General features: G+C 47.2%; 1 protein-coding gene across 1 annotated transcript in view; it reads right to left on the bottom strand.

Annotated features, from left to right (window-relative positions):
• Nucleotides 1–7,491: 7,491 nt before the first annotated feature.
• Nucleotides 7,492–19,928, bottom strand: part of ACSS1 (acyl-CoA synthetase short chain family member 1) — a 46,947-nt gene continuing 34,510 nt past the window's right edge. Inside the window, exons 9-15 of the mRNA XM_054397373.1 lie at nt 18,214–18,326; nt 17,229–17,355; nt 15,653–15,780; nt 12,829–12,892; nt 11,796–11,914; nt 8,437–8,651; nt 7,492–8,302 (exon numbers count right to left, since the gene is read on the bottom strand). Of these exons, the coding sequence (XP_054253348.1) occupies nt 8,478–8,651; nt 11,796–11,914; nt 12,829–12,892; nt 15,653–15,780; nt 17,229–17,355; nt 18,214–18,326 (725 nt within the window). The 3' untranslated portion in view covers nt 7,492–8,302; nt 8,437–8,477. The remainder of the gene's footprint in view (nt 8,303–8,436; nt 8,652–11,795; nt 11,915–12,828; nt 12,893–15,652; nt 15,781–17,228; nt 17,356–18,213; nt 18,327–19,928) is intronic.

The raw sequence follows: 19,928 nt of genomic DNA, 5'->3' as shown, positions 1-19,928 counted from the left end.
CAGCCCAGGACCTTGTGAGGAGTACTCCACAACCTCTCCTCCCCACTCTGTTGTGAGGCTACTGCATTCCTTGGAGTGCAGAAGGCTAAAGCAGAAAGGGGTGAAATGGCATCTTCAAGGTCTAATAGGTATTAAAAACAAATCTAATGGAGTTTTCTACATGCAGGTGCAGGATGAACATTAGAAAACACTGGGTTTCCACTCTCCAAGACTCAACAACCAAAAAAGCTAAAGTAAGCTTTGTCACTACAAACACAGGGTCCAGGCAGATACACACCAGCTGCAGAAGAATAGAGGGAAGAGTGAAACAGCTCCTGTGGCAGATCATGCATTATAGAATCATAGAATGGTCTGGGCTGGAAGGGACCTCCAAAGGTCATCTTGTCCAACCTCCCTGCAGTCAGCAGGGACAGCCCCAACTAGATCAGGTTGCCCACGGCCCTGTCGAGCCTCACCTTGAATATGTCCAGGGATGAGGCCTCAATTACCTCCCTGAGCAACTTGTTCCAGTGTTCCACTACCCTCATAGTAAAGAACTTGTTCCTAACATCTAATCTAAATCTCCTGTTCTCTAGTTTGAAGCCATTGCCCCTCATCCTGCCACTACAGGCCTTTGTAAACAGTCTTTCCATCCTTCCTGTAGGCTCCCTTCAGGTACTGGAAGGCTGCTATTAGGTCTTCCCAGAACCTTCTCCAGGCTGAACACCCCCAGCTCCCTCAGCCTGTCCTTAGAGGTGCTCCAACCTCCTGATCATTTTCATGGCCCTCCTCTGGACCCTCTTCATCAGGTCCGTGTCCTTCCTATATTGAGGGCTCCAATGTTTGTAGGCTGGTAATTTTGCATAGCCATGACCATTTCCACCCCAAAAGGAGGTTATGTCCTCAGATCCTTCTATCCAGGACAAAGCAAGGTGAGGCTTACTGCCTTGAAAAACATGCTGCATGTCTAGACTTAACCAGAAGACAATTCTCTGCCCACAACTGTCTGTTTTCAGGGTGGAAAAGAATCATCTGTTCCTGTTTAGTTTAAAAAAAAATCCAGAAACCTGTTGCTGAAATTGGTTCATGTGGTTTTAATTGACCACAGAGACAGGCCCTGAATATAATTGTGTTGGGCTGGAAAACAGTCTCCATTCTACCAATAAATGCTCAGTAAATAAATCAGGGCAGTTGCAGCAGTGGAACACAAAGTGAGGAGATGGACATCTGCCTTTCTATCTAGCCCTTCCCATGGCTTGTTGGGAGCACTTGCCAGAGGGTTGCAAGAGCTGAGAGTGGCATTGGAAGCTGTCCAGAAGCAGTTGCTGGAGGTAACAGTCCTGCTCACTGCAGGGAAATCAGATTAGGTAACATTTAAAGGTCCCTTTCAACCCAATCCCTTCTGTGATTCATTCTGTGATAAGTGGCTGATGAGGATGTTCAGTGCTCAGCCCTGCATTGCAGAATCACAGAATAGTAGGACTTGGAAAGGACCTCTGGAGATCCTCAAGTCCAAGCCCCCTGCAAAGGCAGTTTCACCTAAACAAGGTCATGCAGGAACACATCCAGGTGGGTTTTGAATGTCCCCAGAGATGGAACCCCTACCACCTCTCTAGCCAGCCTGTTCCAGTGCTCAGTCAACCTCAAAGGGAAGAGCTTTCCCCTTATGTTTAGATAGAACTTATTATGTTTGAGTTTGTGCCCTCTATTCCTTGTCCTGTCACTGGGCACCACTGAAAAAAGCCTGGTCCCGTCCTCCTGACACCCTTTCAGTATCTCTAAGCGTTGGTGAGATCCCCCCTCAGTCTTCTCTTTTCCAGACTAAAAAGTCCCAATTGAGTGCCTCTGCTCATAAGAGAGGTATTCCAGTCCCCTCAGCATCATCGTAGCCCTTTTCCTGCAAGTCCCTGTAGTGCCAGCTGTATGGTATGCAGAGGGTGAAACAGTCTTTCTCACTTAATGGACAAGGTGGCCTGCAGAGGATGAGTTCCTGACGCTGACAAATGATCACCTGGAAACAAATTTCTTCTCAGCTGCTTGGCTCTGGGTCAGCTGCACACTCCCCTTCTGCAAAATGCTGTGTCTGATGTTCCCCAGACATCTCCCATTTTCACTCCTCCTCTGCCTGTGCATGCTGTAGCTGAACTGCCCATATCAACTAACGGTAATTAATTGTTCCCGCTAATTGTTCTCTGTTTGCATCAGGCAGGAAAATGAGTGCAGAGCAGTGGGACCTCGGGATTTACATCAGACATGCAGCTTAGCTCCGTGCAAATGCTGGCTCTTCACAGAGTTGTTTTGCAGTGGCAGTTTTTTGGCAGCCGCTCATTTCCTGTGAGCAGCAAAGCAAAACAGCAATTTGGACCTGACTCACCCTCAGCTCAAACTCCTTTGGATGGTGTTAGTAACCTCAAGTAATCAGGACAGGCAGAACCAAGTCCAAAGTGCAGAAGAATTCCCAGACCTTTTAGGGAATGGAGAGGCTGGCCAACTAGGACTTAAAGCCAACCCATCACATAGATAGGAAGGAAGATCATTCCTTTAATGAAAATATGAATACAGAGATCATTGAAGAACCTTTTGGTCAACTTTAATGAAAATATGAATACAGAGATTATTGAAGAACCTTCTGGTCAACTTCAATGAAAAGATGAATACAGAGAAGTTTGAAGAAACTTTTGGTCAAGGACAATAATTGTATTTAAAGCATGACTACAAGAAAACAAGCCTTTAATTTCCTTTTTTAGACTGTACAACATACCTCATCTCTAGAGAGATTAACTTTCCCTTTTTAAAATTAAGAAAATCATAGGCTTTGTCTCCAGTGGAGGGAAAAGGCACCACGAGCAAAACTGGCAAAATCAAGTGGGGAAAAAAAAACAACAAACAAACCCTACCAAACATATTTTCCCTTTGCAACAAACTGCAACAGGTAAAAAGTGACTCTGGATCTCTGTTAATGAAGCTACAGGCTTCCCAGGGAGGTGGTGGACTCACCATCCCTGAAGGTGTTCAAGAACTGTGTGGACATGGCACTTCTGGACATGTTTAATGGCCACGGTAGTGTTGGGTTGATGGTTGGATTTGATGATCTTCGGGGTCTTTTCCAACTGAATGAAGCTACAAAGGCAACCTGGCAAATAACCCCTAAGTTCCTCATGGACATACAAAGGTTTAGAAGAATTCAACAGTTCAGCTTTTCCAAACAAAGCAAGCCCAAGTTTGTCCAATAATTCCACTGTAAAGTAGTCCCTGTGTTGTTACCACCTTCATAATTAGTGCAGATCAGTTCTTCATACTGCTCTTCGGATCACAGAATGGTTTGGGTTGGACGGGACCTTAAAGATCGTCTAAGTCTCAACCTCCCTGCCACAGACAGGGACACCTTCCACTAGATCAAGTTGCTCAAAGCCTCATCCAATGTGTCCTTGAATACTTCCAGGGAAGGGGGCAACCACAGGTTCCCTGGGCAAACTGTTGCAGCGTCTTACTACCCTCACAATAAAGAACTCCTTCCTTACACTTAATCTAAACCTACCCCCTTTCAGTACCTCTCATCCTAGCATTACAAGCCCTTGTAAAGAGATTGTCTCCTACTTTCCTGGAGAACCCCTTTGAGTACAGAAAGACTGCTATAGGTACAGTTACCACACACCAGAACTGACCCTGGTCCTGCTGGCCACACTATTTCTGATCCAGGCCAGGATGCTGGTGATCTTCTTGCCCACCTGGGCACACGCTGGCTTGTGTTCTGCTGGCTATAAATCAACACCCCCAGGTCTCTTTTTGCTGGGCGGTTCCCAGCCACTCTGCCCCAAGCCTCAAGCATTCATGGCTTGTGACCCAGTGCAGGACCCAGCACCTGGTCTTGCTAAACCTCATACAGCTGGCCTTGGCCCATCAATCCAGCCTGTCCAGGTCCCTCCTACCCTCAAGCAGATCAACACTCCCTCCCAGTTTAGTGTCACCTGCAAACTTACTGAGGGTGCCTCAATCCCCTAGTCAAGACCACTGTATTCAAGAGAGCTGGCCCCAGCACTGAGCCCTGGGGAACACCAGCAGCTGGATTTAACTTCATTTTCCACCACTCTTTGGGCCAGGCCATCCAGCAAAGTGTCACCAATCCAAGCCATGAGCAGCCAGTTTCTCCAGAAGGATGCTGAGGGGGACAGAGTCAAATGCTGTACTAAAGGTCTGGGTAAACAACATCCACATGGCACTCTAATCTTGCACGTGATCGTACCACGATTTCAACAAAGGTGCTTCTAAGGCTTCAAAACTTCACAGTATGAAGCATGTTTGTAACCACAGCCTGTCCACACCCCAGCTGGAAGCATGGATGTGAATTTATTGGGGTGCTGCAGCTACCTGGTCAGTCCCTAATCACCCCGGCAGCCGTGGTCCATGCAAGTTGAGGCAACAGGGATGCATTTTCCCTTGAGCAGAGTAATTTTATGACAGATGTCTCAATGCACCAGAGCTCATTGCTCCTCATGCAGCTTGTCTTAAATGAGACAGATCAGATGAATGAAGACCATGTGCCTGTGACCATTGGGTCATGCTTTAGCATGGAAATTTCAGGTCAATAGGGCAAGGAAATTCTATATCCAGAATATGGGGCGCATTAAGAAGAGTGTGGCTAGCAGGTCAAGGCAGGTTCTCCTCCCCTTCTACTCTGCCCTTGTAAGATCTCATCTGGAGTATTGTGTCCAGTTCTGGGCTCCCCAGTTCAAAAAGGAGAGGGAACAATTGGAGAAAGTCCAATGGAGGCTAGGAGGATGATGAAGGGACTGGAACATCTGTCAGGTGAGGAAAGGCTGAGTGGCCTAGGGCTGGAAGAGAGAAGACTGAGAGGAGAAACTGTCTTGTTAATGCTTGGAAATATCTGCAGGGTGGGTGTCAAGAAGAAGGTGCCAATCTCTTTTCAGTGGGGCATCAATGCTTATCAATATCTAAAGGGCAGAGATCAAGAAGATGGTGTTAGTCTCTTTTCAATGATGTCCTGTGACAGAACAAGAGGCAATGGACACAAACTGGAACACAGGAAGTTCCACTTCAACATGAGGAGAAACTTTTTTATTGACAGGGTATTGAAGCCCTGGAATAGGCTCCCCAGAGAGGTTCTGAAGTCTCCTTCTCTGGAGACTTTCAAGACCCATCTGGATGCCTTCCTGTGTGACCTGGCCTAGGTGGCCCTGCTTCAGCAGGGGGATTAGACTCAATGATCTCCAGAGGTCCTTTCCAACCCCTAACATTCTATGATTCTGAGAAGAAAATCAGTTCCTTCCTGGCCAACAGGAAAGTGTCATCTCATTCACAAGCAAGCTTTCTTCTGCTATAAGGTACTGCAGACTGGAGACAACTTGCTTAAGCAAGTTCACTTTTTCTGTCAAATGCATTAACTGCTGGCTGCTTCCCAGCTGAAAAACCCTTAAGGAAGTGGTGGTAGATTTGTTGTTGTTGTTGTTTTGGGGTTTGTTGTTTGTTTTGGGGTTTGTTGTTTGTTTTGGGGTTTGTTGTTTGTTTTTGTTTCTCTTCTCCAACGGCAGTAGTGGCTGTCTCCTAAAATATTAACATCCTGTCAACTCTATCAAACTTTCTGATCTTCAACTTCCCACAAAGTCCAGAGAGTGTCTAATTAAGCAAATATGGCTTGCAGTTAGAAGGATGGGAATTTTAATGGAGCATCATATTCCCTGCTGCATTACCCACTCCCTAGAGCCATTGAAAATCAATTAAAGTCTAAAAAAAGCAAATGCTGTTAGGGTACTCAGAGGATCTCAGGAATCTAAGACAAAAGGCCTTTAGAAGGGAAGAAAGGTGGTGAAGAGTCTAGAGAAAAGGTCATATGAGGAGCAGCTGAGAGACATGGGGTTTAGTCTGGAGGAAGCAGAGGAGAGACCTCATTTCTCTCTACAGCTCCCTGAAAGGAGGTTGTACTGAGGTAGGGGTTGGTCTCTTCTCCCTAGTATCAGGTGACAGAATGAGAGGAAATGGCCTGAATTGTGCCAGGGGAGGTTTAGGTTGGGCATTAGAAAAAAAAAAAAAATTCTTCAGTGCAAGAGTGGTCAGGCATTGGAACAGGCTGCCCAGGGAGGTGGCCCTTCCAACCACTCTCAACTCTTCAGACAGCTGAACCCAAATTTAGCAGTGGCATTTGTCTCTACAGCCTTTTCTATGACCTTTTGTGGCATAGTAGAGGACAGGACACCTACCAGCAAACTCTTCTGAACAGTCCAAATATAGGAAACCATAGAATGGTTTGGGTTGGAAGGGACCTTAAAGATCATCTAGTTCCAACCTCCCTGCCATGGGCAGGGACACCTTCCACCACACCAGGTTGCTCAAGGCCCTATCCAACCTGGCCTTGAACACCTCCAGGGAGGGGATATACATGACCTCCCTGGGCAACCTGAGTGCTTCAGTCAAAACTTCTCCATGATAAAATGAGCCCAGAACTAAAACGCTGACTATATGAGTTACAATTTTGAAAGCATATGAAAGACAAAGGCTATTGTTCCCTGCTCTTCTGAGACTGCTGGTCTGGAATGCTGTCATAGCTTTCCAGAGGCATCTAAGAGGCACTTCCTCCTTCTTTGTGGATTGGGCAATCTGCAGGTACCCACCTGGCACATAACTCTTTGGAAGCTCAGCAAGGCAGCATGCTGAAAGTGCAGATGTGGTAGGGCCCAACTTGAAATCATAGAATCACAGAATGGTAGGGGCTGGAAGGGACCACTGAAGATCATTGAGCCCAATCCCTCTGCCACAGCAGGATATGACAAGCATTAAGACATAATTTCTGACACAAGAACAAACCTACCTCAGAATGGGTGCTTGTCTTTGTTGAAATAAACAAGGTTACAGGCCATTTGGGAGTGAGCTAAAATAACCCTTCCTTGGACAGAAACCACACAGCCCAACAAGTCACAGTGACCCCTCCAGCACATCTCAGCTTCAAACCTCTCTTGAGCGCTTCAGGATTTCGTTTGCCAGTGCTCCTCTGATGGAGAACAAGCAATCATCATCTCTTTCCATAGTGCCTTCAAGAAACAAATGCACCTACACAAATCACCAACTAGCAACAAAGATCTACCAGCAGTAGACCACCACTCCTGATACACAGAAATGAGCCACAGTGGACAACGTTGATCCAATTGGCATCACCAGTGAGACAATGTACAGTTAGTTTAAAAGCCCAGCTGGTGATCTCAGTTTCACAGAATCACAAAATGGAGGGGCTGGAAGGGATCTTGAGAGATCATCCAGTCCAACCCCTAGGATCACCTGTACACAGGAACACATCCAGGCAGGTCTTGAATATCTCCAGAGAGGGAAACTCCACAACCCCCCTGGGCTGCCTGTTCCAGTGTTCTTTCACTCTCACAGTGAAATAATTCTTCCTCCTCTTTCCATGGAGCTTCCTATGCCTCAGCTTCCACCCATTGCCCCTTGTCCTGCCATTGGGCAGCACTGAGCAGAGCCTGGCTCCATCCTCTTGGCACTCACCCTTTACACATTTATAAACATGAATGAGGTCACCTCTCAGTCTCCTCCTCTCCAAGCTGAAGATCCCCAGCTCCCTCAGTCTGTCCTCCTAAGGAAGATGTTCCACTCCCTTCCTCATTTTCGTGGCTCCAGACAGAATAAGAACATGTGGGACCAGACCCCTCCTACACAACTTGCAATGCATTGTGGAGATGTAGGAAGTCCAGTGAGAGGCTTTGTGGCTCAGATTTGCAGCTGGAAGTGCTAGTGCTGGGTTGCCTAGGTGGGACAGCAAGGGGCAGAAGCTCACCATCTCTGGCAAGTCCTAGGACATACAGTGGTAGGAACAAATCCTTACATGGAAAGCTAGAGGAGGTATTAGAACATCTGGGTAAACACAAGAAAGAATTACCAGACTAGCCATGTCCTTCTCACTTCTCTCATAACCTTGACCTTCATGTGAAACGTGGAACATCTACTAGAACACCCAGCATTGCTGAAAAGGCACCACAGGCTGCAATGAAATACAGATGCTGCAACTCAGATATCCAAGCTGAAGGTAAAATTGAAGAAGTGAAACCCACAGCTTCTTTTCAAACAGCAGAAGTGTTGTAGAAGAGCATTTCCCTGTACACTGACACTAAAATGAGAAGCATCAACATCTGCATCCTGCCTCAGCTGGTATTACATTTCATCATAGCTAATGGAAACCGCCAGCAACTGCTCTACAACAGCCCTAAAGCAATGAAAGGCAGCTCAGTGACTGTGCAGAACTGCAGATTGCTCCTCGCTCTTCTGCATCTCAAAATACACTGGAGTGGAAAATGTTGTTCCCCTAGGAAAAAAACAAGAGTTTAATAAAAAAACAAACAAACCAACAACAACAAAAAACCCAAACAAACAAACAAACAAAAAAAAACCACCAACAAAAACACAGCAAGAGAGATCTGTCATTTGCATGGTTGAGACCTGCCACATTTCCAGAGGACAGAGATTCCAGAGCTGCCTTGTTATAAGGAACCCTTCTCCTTGTATTTCTGGTAAGCATCCAATATCTCCTTGACAACACTTGGATCATCAAGCGTGGTGGTATCTCCCATGCTGCTTGATTGCTCAGTGACTACTTTCCTCAGCAGCCTTCTCATGATCTTCCCTGATCGGGTTTTAGGAAGCCGTTTCACCACCTGCAGAGGAAGGGGAAAAACAGAGCTATATTGAGAACCTGGCTCCTGCTGGTAGCCACAAGGAAATCTGCCTGAACTGTCCTAAGCCTGGCACACTGCCTCATGGCCACAGCCCCTCTTGAGGCTCCTGGGAAATACCAGGCCACTAAGCACACTACTTTATATCCAAGGAAAGGAGTGTCACTGTGGTGTGGTTTGAGAGAATCCAACAGTGAGCCATGAGGATGATTAGGGGACTTGAGCACCTTCTCTATGAAGGGAGACTGAGAGGCCTGGGGCTGTTTAGTCTGGAGAAGAGAAGACTGAGAGGGGATCTGATCAATGTCTATAAATATCTGAGGGGTGGGTGTCAAGTGGAGGGGGCCAGGCTCTTTTTGGTGGTTCACAGTGATAAGGAACAACAGGTTCAAACTTGAACATAGAAGGTTTCACCTCAACATGAAGAGAAACTTCTTTATAGTGAGGGTGATGGAGCACTGGAACAGGCTGCCCAGAGAGGTTGTGGAGTCTCCTTCTCTGGAGACTTTCAAAACCCACCTGGATGCATTCCTGTGTGGACTACCCTAAGTGATCCTGCTCTGGCAGGGGGGTTGGACCTGATGATCTCTTGAGGTCCCTTCCAGCCTCTGATATACTGTGATACTGTCAGGCTGGATGCCATTAAGAACCACAGAGTTGTGGAGCTCCAGGAGGACCAGAAAAAGTCAAGGGATGGTCCAGAAGGTGTAGTCTATGCTATTTCATTCCCACAAGCCCTGCAACCCTTTATAAAGAGGCATTTCTATTTGTTCTTCCCTTTTTCCTCTCTCTGCTCTCTTCACATCATGCCATATTTATGGGGGAGTTGAGGTTTTTGACCTTGAGTGGCCAGGAGCTGGCAAGCTGAATTTTTAGCTGTGTCACATGGGCTTGGTATGGCATGGAGGGGTAGAGAGGCATGGAGGAGGGGGGGTGCATTTGAGGCCTGAGTTTTTGGCCTGGTTTGGAGGGAGGTTGTATAAAGCTTTGGCCTAATGAGGTGGTTTTGAGTAGCATGGCCAAGGTGGACTATGGATGTGTGTATTTTAGATGCTTTAGTACTGTTGTACGTAGTTATGAATAATACTTCCATTTGAATTACCAATTCTTTCCAACCGTGTGTGGAGTGTTTCTATTTACTCCTCCTTACTACATGTGACTCGCTCCCTATAAACCCAAGACACACTAGCACCAATTCCTTCTGCTATCAGTTTTGCTCTTAAGTGGAATTTGTTCCCCCTTTCCTTACTGCTGGTATCTCCAGACACAGCTCCTTGAAGAATGAGGACCTGCAAAAGTTGTTAATTACTGAGCCAGAAAGCTAGTTACACTTGAAAACTCAGGCACTGATGGTGACACAGATCTCAATATGCTACCAGAACAGACAGACAGACATATTCCCCTTTACAGGGCAGGAATATAAAGCACACAATACTGCACACCAGCTACAGGGTCTCAAGGGATAACTCCTGTCTGCTGATGTTTCTCTCTGCCTGATTACATCAGGCAGCCTACACACTTTCCTTCATGTGGTGGGTTGAAAAATTTCCCCCAACATTAAATTAGCCAGACCAGCTCTGGTGGAAGCAAATGGAAGCTGTATTTACAAGCAAAACTACAATGGACTGCACTGAATATGTACAAAATACACAGTATTGACAATATTTACAGGTATTTACAATTGATAAACAGCACAAGGACCCCCCCTGGCCAAAGACCAGGGGAAGATAATAGCTCCTCCTTCCCCCCTTGTACACAAAGGGACAAGACAATGAGCAGAGAGATATTTTGTTATGACTTAGCCAAAACATTGCAGCGAAGGTCAAGCAGAAGCCAGTTAGTATCTCCCAACCCAAGGAAGTGAGAAATTATTTACCAAACTAATTCTTGTGGTAGATAACTCTCCAATGGGATTGTTTAGAACAATCATTATTTTCCCTTTTGCACCCAATAGTGATTTATTTACATTTTACCACTCTCTGTTCAAGATCTGTGAAAATATTTTAAAGGCATAGCCTAAAAGTACCACACTTCATCACCTAAAGAATGTTAGATGTCTTGGCTTTGCTCAGCCTCATCTCCCTAGTAACAAGTGATAGGAGGAGAGGAAATGGCCTCAAAGTACAACAGAGAAGGTTTAGGCTGGAGATTAGAAGAAATTCCTTCCCTTAAAGGGTTTTCAAAGACTGGAACAGGCTCACCAGGGAGGTGGTTGAATCCCCATCCCTGGAGCTGTTTCAAAGAGGCAGAGATGCAGTGCTGAGGGACATGATTAGTTCCAGACATGGCATAAGTAGAGAATGGTTGGACTTGATGATCTTCAAGGTCTTCTCCAATCAAAACTACTCTATGATTCTATGCTTCCTGCAAAGGACTGGGCAGTGGGTTGAAAGGCTTGAGCACAAACAGAGCCTGGAGCTCATCAGTGCTCCCAGGGTCAGGCTCAACAAGCTGTTGGTTATGCAGCAGAAATAGCCAATGCTTTGAGATCTGTGGTGAATGCAGCTTAGTAACCCAATAAGTCTGGGCAGTGGGAAGTGTCGCTCTGCCTCCCAGGGATGCTGAAGGTTGTGGTGTTTCTCTGCATTTTGGTGGGGTTTGGTCTCATCCATGGCATTAGGCCACAGAGAGCAGTGTCACCTTGCTTCAGCAAGGGGTTAGCTGAGGGTGGGAACTTTATGGAGCAGCTGTAACATCCCAAGCACCCTCTGGGTCACTGCTGATCCTCAGGCATGGAGAAAGGAGCACATCCACACCACTGCACCTGCCCCTGCCTACCTAGGGATCCCTCCAGCTAGTTCTGTTTTCCTGCTGCTTCCTCAGGCCAAGGATGGAGCACAGCAGCGCTGCAGACAGGAAGGTGAAGCTTGCTTGACATGAGGAGGAACTTCTTTAATTTAAGGGTGATGGAGCAGTGGAACAGGCTGCCCAGAGAGGTGGTGGAGTCTCCATCTCTGGGGACTTTAAAACCTGCTTGGATGTGGTTCCTGTGTGACCTTCTCTAGGTGAACCTGCCTTAGAAGGGGGGTTGGACACAATGATCTCCAGAGGTCCCTTCCAACCCCTACCAGTCTGTTATTCTGTGACTATTCTGTCTCCTGGTACCTGTTACAGTCTCCCACTTACCAGAATGTGGTCAGGCACAGCATATTTTGCTATCTTGGAAGCCACTATGGCTTTGAGCTCTTCTTTGACACGGTCTGTATGAGCTGTCTGCTCCTTTAGCACTATGAAAGCAAAGGCACCTGGAAGACAAACGAGCAAAAGCCACATACTTCATATCAGATCCTGGCTGGCAAGGATCCAAGGCAGGTTTCAAATCATTCCTGTGTGCAATCTAGGGATTGTCAAAACCCTATCAATGTCAAGACTCCAGCCCTCAAATGATGGCCAAGCCTTTTCTTGATCTCAGTGACAATGACATCTCAACATGAATAGTGATCAAAAGCTAGCCAATGCAGGTCATCTGTTCCCATTCTGCTCATCTTTGAGCACAATCCTTTTAGAAGAACATCTGCCACATATATAAATGATGTACGAGAACAGTTTAGGGAGTAACATCTGCCCCCAGCTCAGAAACACTCAGTTGTTTTCGTGGCAGTCTTAGCATCTTGGGGCTGCAACACCAACCAGCGTAAGGATAACTGCTCTCCCCTTCCCCAGGCACCTCCTCACACACAGCTCAGGGTAGAAATTAAAGAAAGGGCAACAAAGCTGATGAAGGGTCTGGAGAACAGGTCTTAGGAGAAGTGCCTGAGGGAACTGGGATTGTTTAGCCTGGAGAAGAGCAGACTGAGGGGAGGCCTCATTCCTCTCTACAACTCCCTGAAAGGAGGTTGGAGTGAGGTGGAGGTTGCTCTCTTCTCCCTAGTAGCAGGTGATAGAATGAGAGGAAATGGCCTGAAATTGTGCCAGGGGATCAGGTTTAGGCTGGATATTAGGAAAAAATTCTTTATGGAAAGAGTGGTCAGGCATTGGAGCAGGCTGCCCAGGGAGGTGGTCAAGTACTGTGTGGCCATGGCACTTTGGGACATGGTTTAATGGCCATGGTGGTGTTAGGGTGGTGGTTGGACTCCATGATCTTGGAGGTCTTTTCCAACCAAAACAATTCTATGCAAATATCCATAGGTGTCATATGAGGACATTGCTTCTCACATACCTTCTCCTTTGATCTTGTGTGGGTACCCAATCACAGCTGTCTCAGGGACCTCAGGGTGATCAGCCTTCACCAGAAATAAAGCAGAAACAGACAGAGTGAAGGGCCTGAGGCCCTGCAGCAACTGCACCAGCTGCTCTAGGAACAAAACATCTCACCCTCCCCTCAGCAGATCCTGCTGCCAGGACAACAGGCAAGCTGGATGCTGCCTTGCTACTGGATGGACAGTTGGTAGTCATGGCCATGTCTCTGGGAGTAGCATTGACTGACTGGATGAGCCCTGCTTTTAAACAGACAGGTAAGTCCTGGTACATGTACTTGCAAGGCCTGATGCACACCCCAGAGAATCTGCTCCAGCTGGAAACCTGCTTTCTCTTTGTTGACTGTACTCCTGTGTGTGCATCCCTACAGTCCCAGGTGGTGACTGGAACCTTATGAGGAGAGGCTGAGAGAGCTGGGGCTGTTCAGCCTGGAGAAGAGGAGACTGAGGGGGGATCTCATTCATGATGATCAATAGCTAAAGGGTGGGAGTCAGAAGAATGGAGCCAGAGTCTTCTCAGTGGTGTCCAGTGACAGGACAAGGGGCAATGGACACAAACTGGGACACAGGAGATTCAGTGTAAATATAAGGAAAAAATTCTTCACTTTGAGGGTGGAAGAGCCCTGGACCAGGCTGCCCAGAGAGGTTGTGGAGTCTCCACCTCTAGAGGCATTCCAAACCCACCTGAATGTGTTCCTGAGCTAGCAGGGGGTTGGACTAGATGTTCTTCAGAGGTCCATTCCAAACCCTGAGATTCTATGATCACAGTCCACATTTGACTGGTGTGTGTAAGTGCCCAAAGCATACCAGAAGGCAAAAAGGATCAGGCTCCCTCACTGGTGAGGCCACAACTCAAGTACTGTGCCAAATGTTGGGCACTGCAATGTAAGAAAGACACTGAGGTGCTGGAGTGGGTCCTGGAGTGGGTCCAGAGAAGGGAAACAAAGCTGATGAGGTGTTTGGAGAACAAGTCTTATGAGGAGAGGCTGAGGGAGCTGGGATTGGTTCGCCTGAGGAAGAAGAAGAGCCTGAGAGAAAACTATATTGCTCCCTACAGCTACCTGAAAGGAGGTTGAAGTGAGGCTGGTGTTGGCCTCTTCTCCAAAGTAACTAAAGACAGGACAAGAGGTAATGGCCTCAAGCTGCACCAGGGGAGGTTTAGGTTGGGTATTAGGAAGAATTCTTTCCTGCAAGAGTGGTCAGGCATTGGAGCAGGCTGCCCAGGGAGGTGGTGGAGTCACCATCCTCGGAGGTGTTCAAAAAACAAACAGATGTGGCACCTTGGTATATGGTCTAGTGCTCAGAAAGGTGTTTGGTAGATGGTTGGACTTGATAACCTTAGAGGTCTTTTCCAACCTTAATGAGTCTATGATCATCCTAGAACAGGAGAAGAATTATTTTCCCAAGTGCATGTCTTTATTATTATGCTGCACAACATTGATTTATTCTATCACACTTCAGAGTTTAATTAAACATTCTTCAGCAGTAAGAAGACAATTGGGGTGCAAAGATCGGAAGAAACTGCGTATCTGGATCCCACACCAAAGCCTGGATGAGGCTATCTTAGATTAAAATATGCAAGAAAAAAACATCACAGAGCAATCTAAACATATTAATATATTTGCATATGCCCATGCATGCATGGGCACAGATGGAAGAAGAACTGCATCCTAAACGGATGGTCAGAAACCCACACAGACACCAAAAAATTACTCACAGAGGGAAAAGTAGGCCCCTGTGTGCCACAAGACCACAGCTCAGTTTTCTCAGCACCTCCTCTAGGGGGACAGGCTGTGAGAGTTGGGGCTATTCAAGTCTGGAGAAGAGAAGGCTCTGGGGAGACATTATGAGAGGCCTGCTGTACCTGAAGGGGCCCACAAGAAAGCTGGGGAGGGACTTCTGACAAGGGCTTGCAGTAATAGGAGAAGGGGGAATGGCTTGAAGCTGGAAGAGGGGAGATTTAGACTGGAGATTAGGAAGAAATTCTTTCCAGTGAGGGTGGTGAGACACTGGAACAGGTTGCCCAGGGAGGCTGTGGATGCTCCCTCCATGGAAGTGTTCAAGACCAGGCTGGATGAGGCCTTGATCAACCTGGTCTTGTGGAAGGTGTCCCTGCCCACGGTAGGGGGCTGGAACTAGATGATCTTTAAGGTCTCTTCCAACCCAAACCAATCTATGATTCTATGAACATGCTCCCAGTTCATCTGTCTTACACAAGACAGGTACCTTATGCAAAGGCAGATAACACAGAAATAAACATTCAGGTCAAGCTTGGAAGACAAATGCTGTGAGGAGTTTTTGTTTTCAGTTCCCTGAACATTTAATATTACTTTCTCCCAAAATGACAGGTTAGCTTTGTGGCTGACACGAATCAAGGTGGCTTCATGTTTAACCCAGCTGAATTCTCAGGCATGCTCAGCTTGCTCAGATGAGCAGGAACCACAGATTTGAGAAGGAGAGGGTGAGTGCTAGCAGAGGAGAATGATCAAACAGGAGAAACAATCCCTGATGGAGACCCCAGCAGCATCTAAAATTACAACTGCAAGGGTATCTCACTGAGAGACAACACAGCTCTGACAGTGAGCCCACAGGGACTGCTGATGGTGGTGACTCACTTGCCCATTTTGTTGTCTCCTTAATTAAGGGAGCTGTTTGCTTTCACACGTTTGTCAGGGTTCTGAAGACAAGAGACCTTGCATTGGTTTAAATCCATAGCATTTCTTTGAAAGGACCACCCTGCCCCAGAGAGAGGCCCTGGCAAGTGACCTCCACCTGCTTGCAACTTACCATCGCATCTTCTATCTCTGCGGTGCCGAGCCGGTGTCCGCTGATGTTAATGACATCATCCATGCGCCCTGTTATCTGGTAGTAGCCTTTCTTGGTCCTGTAAGCACCATCCCCAGTGAAGTAGTAACCTACAGCACAGACAGGTGGGTAGTCAGCAGCAGGAAGTCTGCTGGGAAGCACTGCTTTGGGCTCTGGTGCAGAACAGCCCATGCTCCACGATGGCAAGTAGAGTAGGGTGGATCAGACAGCTCAGAGAGCTTCCTCAGCATACAGCTGTGTGGCCTGCCACACATTTCCACTTCCCTCTGCCAACCTCAACCTTCATCCTGGAACCTTAGAAGGATTTTGGTTGGAAGAGACCTTTAAACTCAAACCCAATCATTAACCCAGGTCACCACCAAAGTATGTCTAGTGTGAGGTGTCCCTGCCCTTGGCAGGGGGGTTGGAACTAGATGATCCTTGTGGTTCCTTCCAACCCTGACTGATTCTATGATTCTATGTATGTTCTGCTTGAGCTGTGCTGGCTCCTCGTGAGCACCTGGGCAGCAGCAAACTCAGCAGAGGTCAGCTCTCTGCCAAGATGGCAAAATCACTGTCAGCAATCAGCAGCAACCAGTGGCTGATGTCCCTCTAGTAAAACCAAGTCCAGCAACACAACACAGTAGCTGATGTTGGCTCTGGGAAGACCTTACAGCAATCTTCCAGTACCTGAAGGGGGCCCACAAGAAAGCTGGGGAAGAATTTTTGACAAGGGCTTGTAGTGATAGGATGAGGGAGAATTGCTTTGGGCTGGAAGAGGGGAGATTTAGACTGGAGATTAGGAAGAAATTCTTTCCACTGTGGGTGGTGAGACACTGGAACAGGTTGCCCAGGGAGGTGGTGAATGCCCCCTCCCTGGAAATGTTCAAGGCCAGGTTGGACAGGGCCTTGATCAACCTGGTCCTAGTGCAGGTTGTCCCTGCTCATGGCAGGAGGGTTGGAACTAGATGATCATTAAGGTCCCTTGCAACTTAAATCATTCTGTGGTTCCACTAGTTTCCCATTCTCCTCTTACAACCCATTCTGTACATTTTGCAGGATTGTCTAAATCTTGTCTAGCTTGTAGCTTTCAAATACCTTTCAGTTGCTCCCCCAAGTGAGAACAGTGGTCTTGTCCAATCTCCTACAAAATTTCTTTCCCTGCCAGTTCTGTTTACTTGCCAGATACAACCTGCCCATGTGTTTAAAAGGGAGGCTGTAATATAGCCTCTGACAGCAGGGGTGAGATTCAGTGATGCAGGAGGTACTTTCCCATCCAACTTGTGCTTATTTTCAAGTGAGACACAAATGATCCCCCCCAAAAAAGACATCTGGATTTTAAAACTTAGGCTTTAAAATCTTCCCAGAAATGTATTCCCCTCTTACCAGCTAGAAAGGTCAACAGTATCTAAGACCAGTAGTAGGACCTTGCAACACAAAACACAGCCCTCAGCAACCAAGATCTGGCTGGTACAGAAATATCACAAAGGAATACTGAAAATCCTTGGAGTGCTTATACTGTGCAGTGCCAGCTGCCTTCCCTTGGCATTTTCCTTACCTGGGTAGGCTTTGAAATAGGCATCAACAAACCGCTGGTGATCTCCATAGATTGTTCTTGCCATGCCAGGCCATGGCTGGGCGATGCAGAGAGCACCAGGCACGTCGTTGCCCTCTATAACCTTTCCCTGCAGGTTCAAGCACAGCAAAGATGATCAGGTGAACACAACAGGAATAAGGAAGGGCTTGTGTGGCATCCATCAAGCTGGCAAGGGTCACCCTGTTGCTTTCTGCAGACCAGCAGTGGAGAAAATTAATTTCCTCCTGGAGCTATCACACACGGTCTGTATCGTGCCTTCCTCACCCCGAGGAGGCCAGCAGCACAGCTGAGAAGACTGAAAGAAAAGTGAGTCCTGTGATTCTTCAGAAGGCAATGCCAGCAAAGATGTGCTAAGCAGCCAGGAGATGCCTGGATGAGGCTGGCAGGGAAGCGCCTGGGACTCCTGCCTTCACTTGGGCTTTTGTTAACTGCCACATTCCCTTACCAAGGGAAGATTCCAAGCTTTACTGTTTAACAGAGCACTGGAGCACAAATGAGGATCACCTTGCGCAGCTTCACAGACCAGTGCCAGTTTCCTCACAGATACACAAAGCTGCAGGCCCTCCTGCCTTGAATTTCCTTTGGAAAACTCCACCAGTCCCGCTGGCTGCTCCAGTCTTGCAGTGTCTCTAGATGTTCCATACAAGGCTCCAACAGGTCAGCTCCTTGGTTGCCAGGAGCTGTGTGACTCCTGACTTCTTTCATAAACAGAGGCAGCAGCTCTTAATCAGTACCATAAAAGATCTAGAGATGTGCAGACAACTTCCAAAACCCAGTTGGTAACCAGTATGGACATCTGAGATGTGCTCACAATACAAATTGCTCATCTATTCTACCATTTTAATGGAGGAACAGATACCCTCTGGATCCTGTGCTTTTGCCATCACAAAGGTAATGAAGGCAGAAACAGCTTCTCTTTGGGGCACCCAGCACAGCCTCAACTCACGTTCTCATCCATCAGCACCGGTACGATCCCAAAGAAAGGTCTCATAGCCATAGCTGGAACGATCTCAGCGTTCTCCTCTGAAGGCCGTGGGGCAATGCAGATACCACCAGTTTCTGGAAGAGTAGTGAGAAACAAATGATGTGAGGTCCATTCAATCCTAGGTGAAAGCAAACGTCAGCTTTACTTAGTTAAAAAGAAGAGAATTTCAAAGCCACCTTGCAAGAAAAAGCCACTGGAAGGAATTATAGAACCACAGAATCATTTTGGTTGGATAAGATCTTTAATATCAAGTCCAACCACTAGCTAACTAAACCAAGTCTGGTGCTAAACCATGTCCCTCAAAATCACATCTCTGCAAACACCTCCCTGGGGAACCCAATGCAGTGTTTGGGAACTCTTTCAGTGAAGAAATTTCTTCTAATATCCAACCTAAACCTCTCATGGTGCAACTTTTGGCCATTGGGAGTTGCACAGGCTGAGGTCCCCCCTCAGCCTCCGTTTCTCCAGACTAAACACCCCCACTTCCCTCACCTGCTCCTCACCAGACCTGTTCTCAGACCCTTCACCAGCTTTATTGTCCTTCACTGGACTTGCTCCAGCACCTCAATGTCTTTCTTGGATTGAGGGACCCAAAACTGAACCTGGGCCTGACCAGTGCTGAGTACAAGGGGACAAGCACTTCCCTGGTCCTGCTGGTCACACTATTCCTGATAGAGACAAGGATGCTGGTGGCCTTCTTGGCTACCTAGGCACACACTGGCTGACTGTTCAACTGGCTGCCTATCAACACCTTGAGGTCCCTCTCTGACAGGCAGCTTTCTAGACACTGTGCCCCAAGCCTGAAGCATTGCATGGGGTTGTTGTGATCCAATTGCAGGACCCAGCACTTGGCTTTGTTGAATCTAAGAGACAGACTGACTCTAATCTCTGCCTCTAATCTTCAGAGGCAGAGATGGCAGAAGAAAATCATGCTTCCATGTTACCTGTGCCCATGCTATCACCATAGTGGCAAATCCACCCAGACCCAGTACAGCAGAGACTGAGCCCAGAGGGTGATGCACTGAAACAAGCTCCCCCCTGCCATGAGTGAAGGGCCCTGGCAGCAGGGTGGAACATGGACTCCATCATCATTGTTTTGATCAACACACATTGGACTGGACTGACACTTTCGTGGGGAATTCCTCTCAGAAGCACTGCCTCAGTCTAAATTTCTATCTTTCAAAACCAACAACCAGCTTTTCTTCACATCTGCCTAGAACAGCTGTACTTTTGTTGTTTCATTTTTCTTTAACAAAAAACCAATGGCAAAAGTAAAAATACCCAGTGTCTCATCCCTGCTGTGAAGAACTACCCCTGAAGCTCACAGCTCTGATTCCATTGCTGTCATTCAGAGTACAGTATTACCTAATATTTAACAGTAAGAGCCACAGGAGGTTTTTTCCTCTCTCATCTGCTCATACTACACTACTTAGAATCATAGAGTTATAGAATGGTAGGGGTTGGAAGGGATCTCTGAAGTCCAACCCCCTTGCCAGAGCAGGATCACCTAGGGCAGGTCACACAGGAACACATCCAGGCAGCTTTTGAAAGTCTCCAGAGAAAGAGACTCCACAACCCCCCTGGGCAGCCTGTTCCAGTGCTCTGGCACCCTCACGGTAAAGAAGTTTCTCCTCATGTTGAGGTGGAACTTCCTGTGTTCCAGCTGTTGTTCCTTG

Source organism: Indicator indicator, chromosome 2 (genome assembly GCF_027791375.1).
Source record: "Indicator indicator isolate 239-I01 chromosome 2, UM_Iind_1.1, whole genome shotgun sequence".
NCBI lineage: Eukaryota > Metazoa > Chordata > Aves > Piciformes > Indicatoridae > Indicator > Indicator indicator.
The sequence above is the reverse complement of the archived record's forward strand: the minus strand, read 5'-3'. Positions and strand labels throughout refer to the sequence as shown.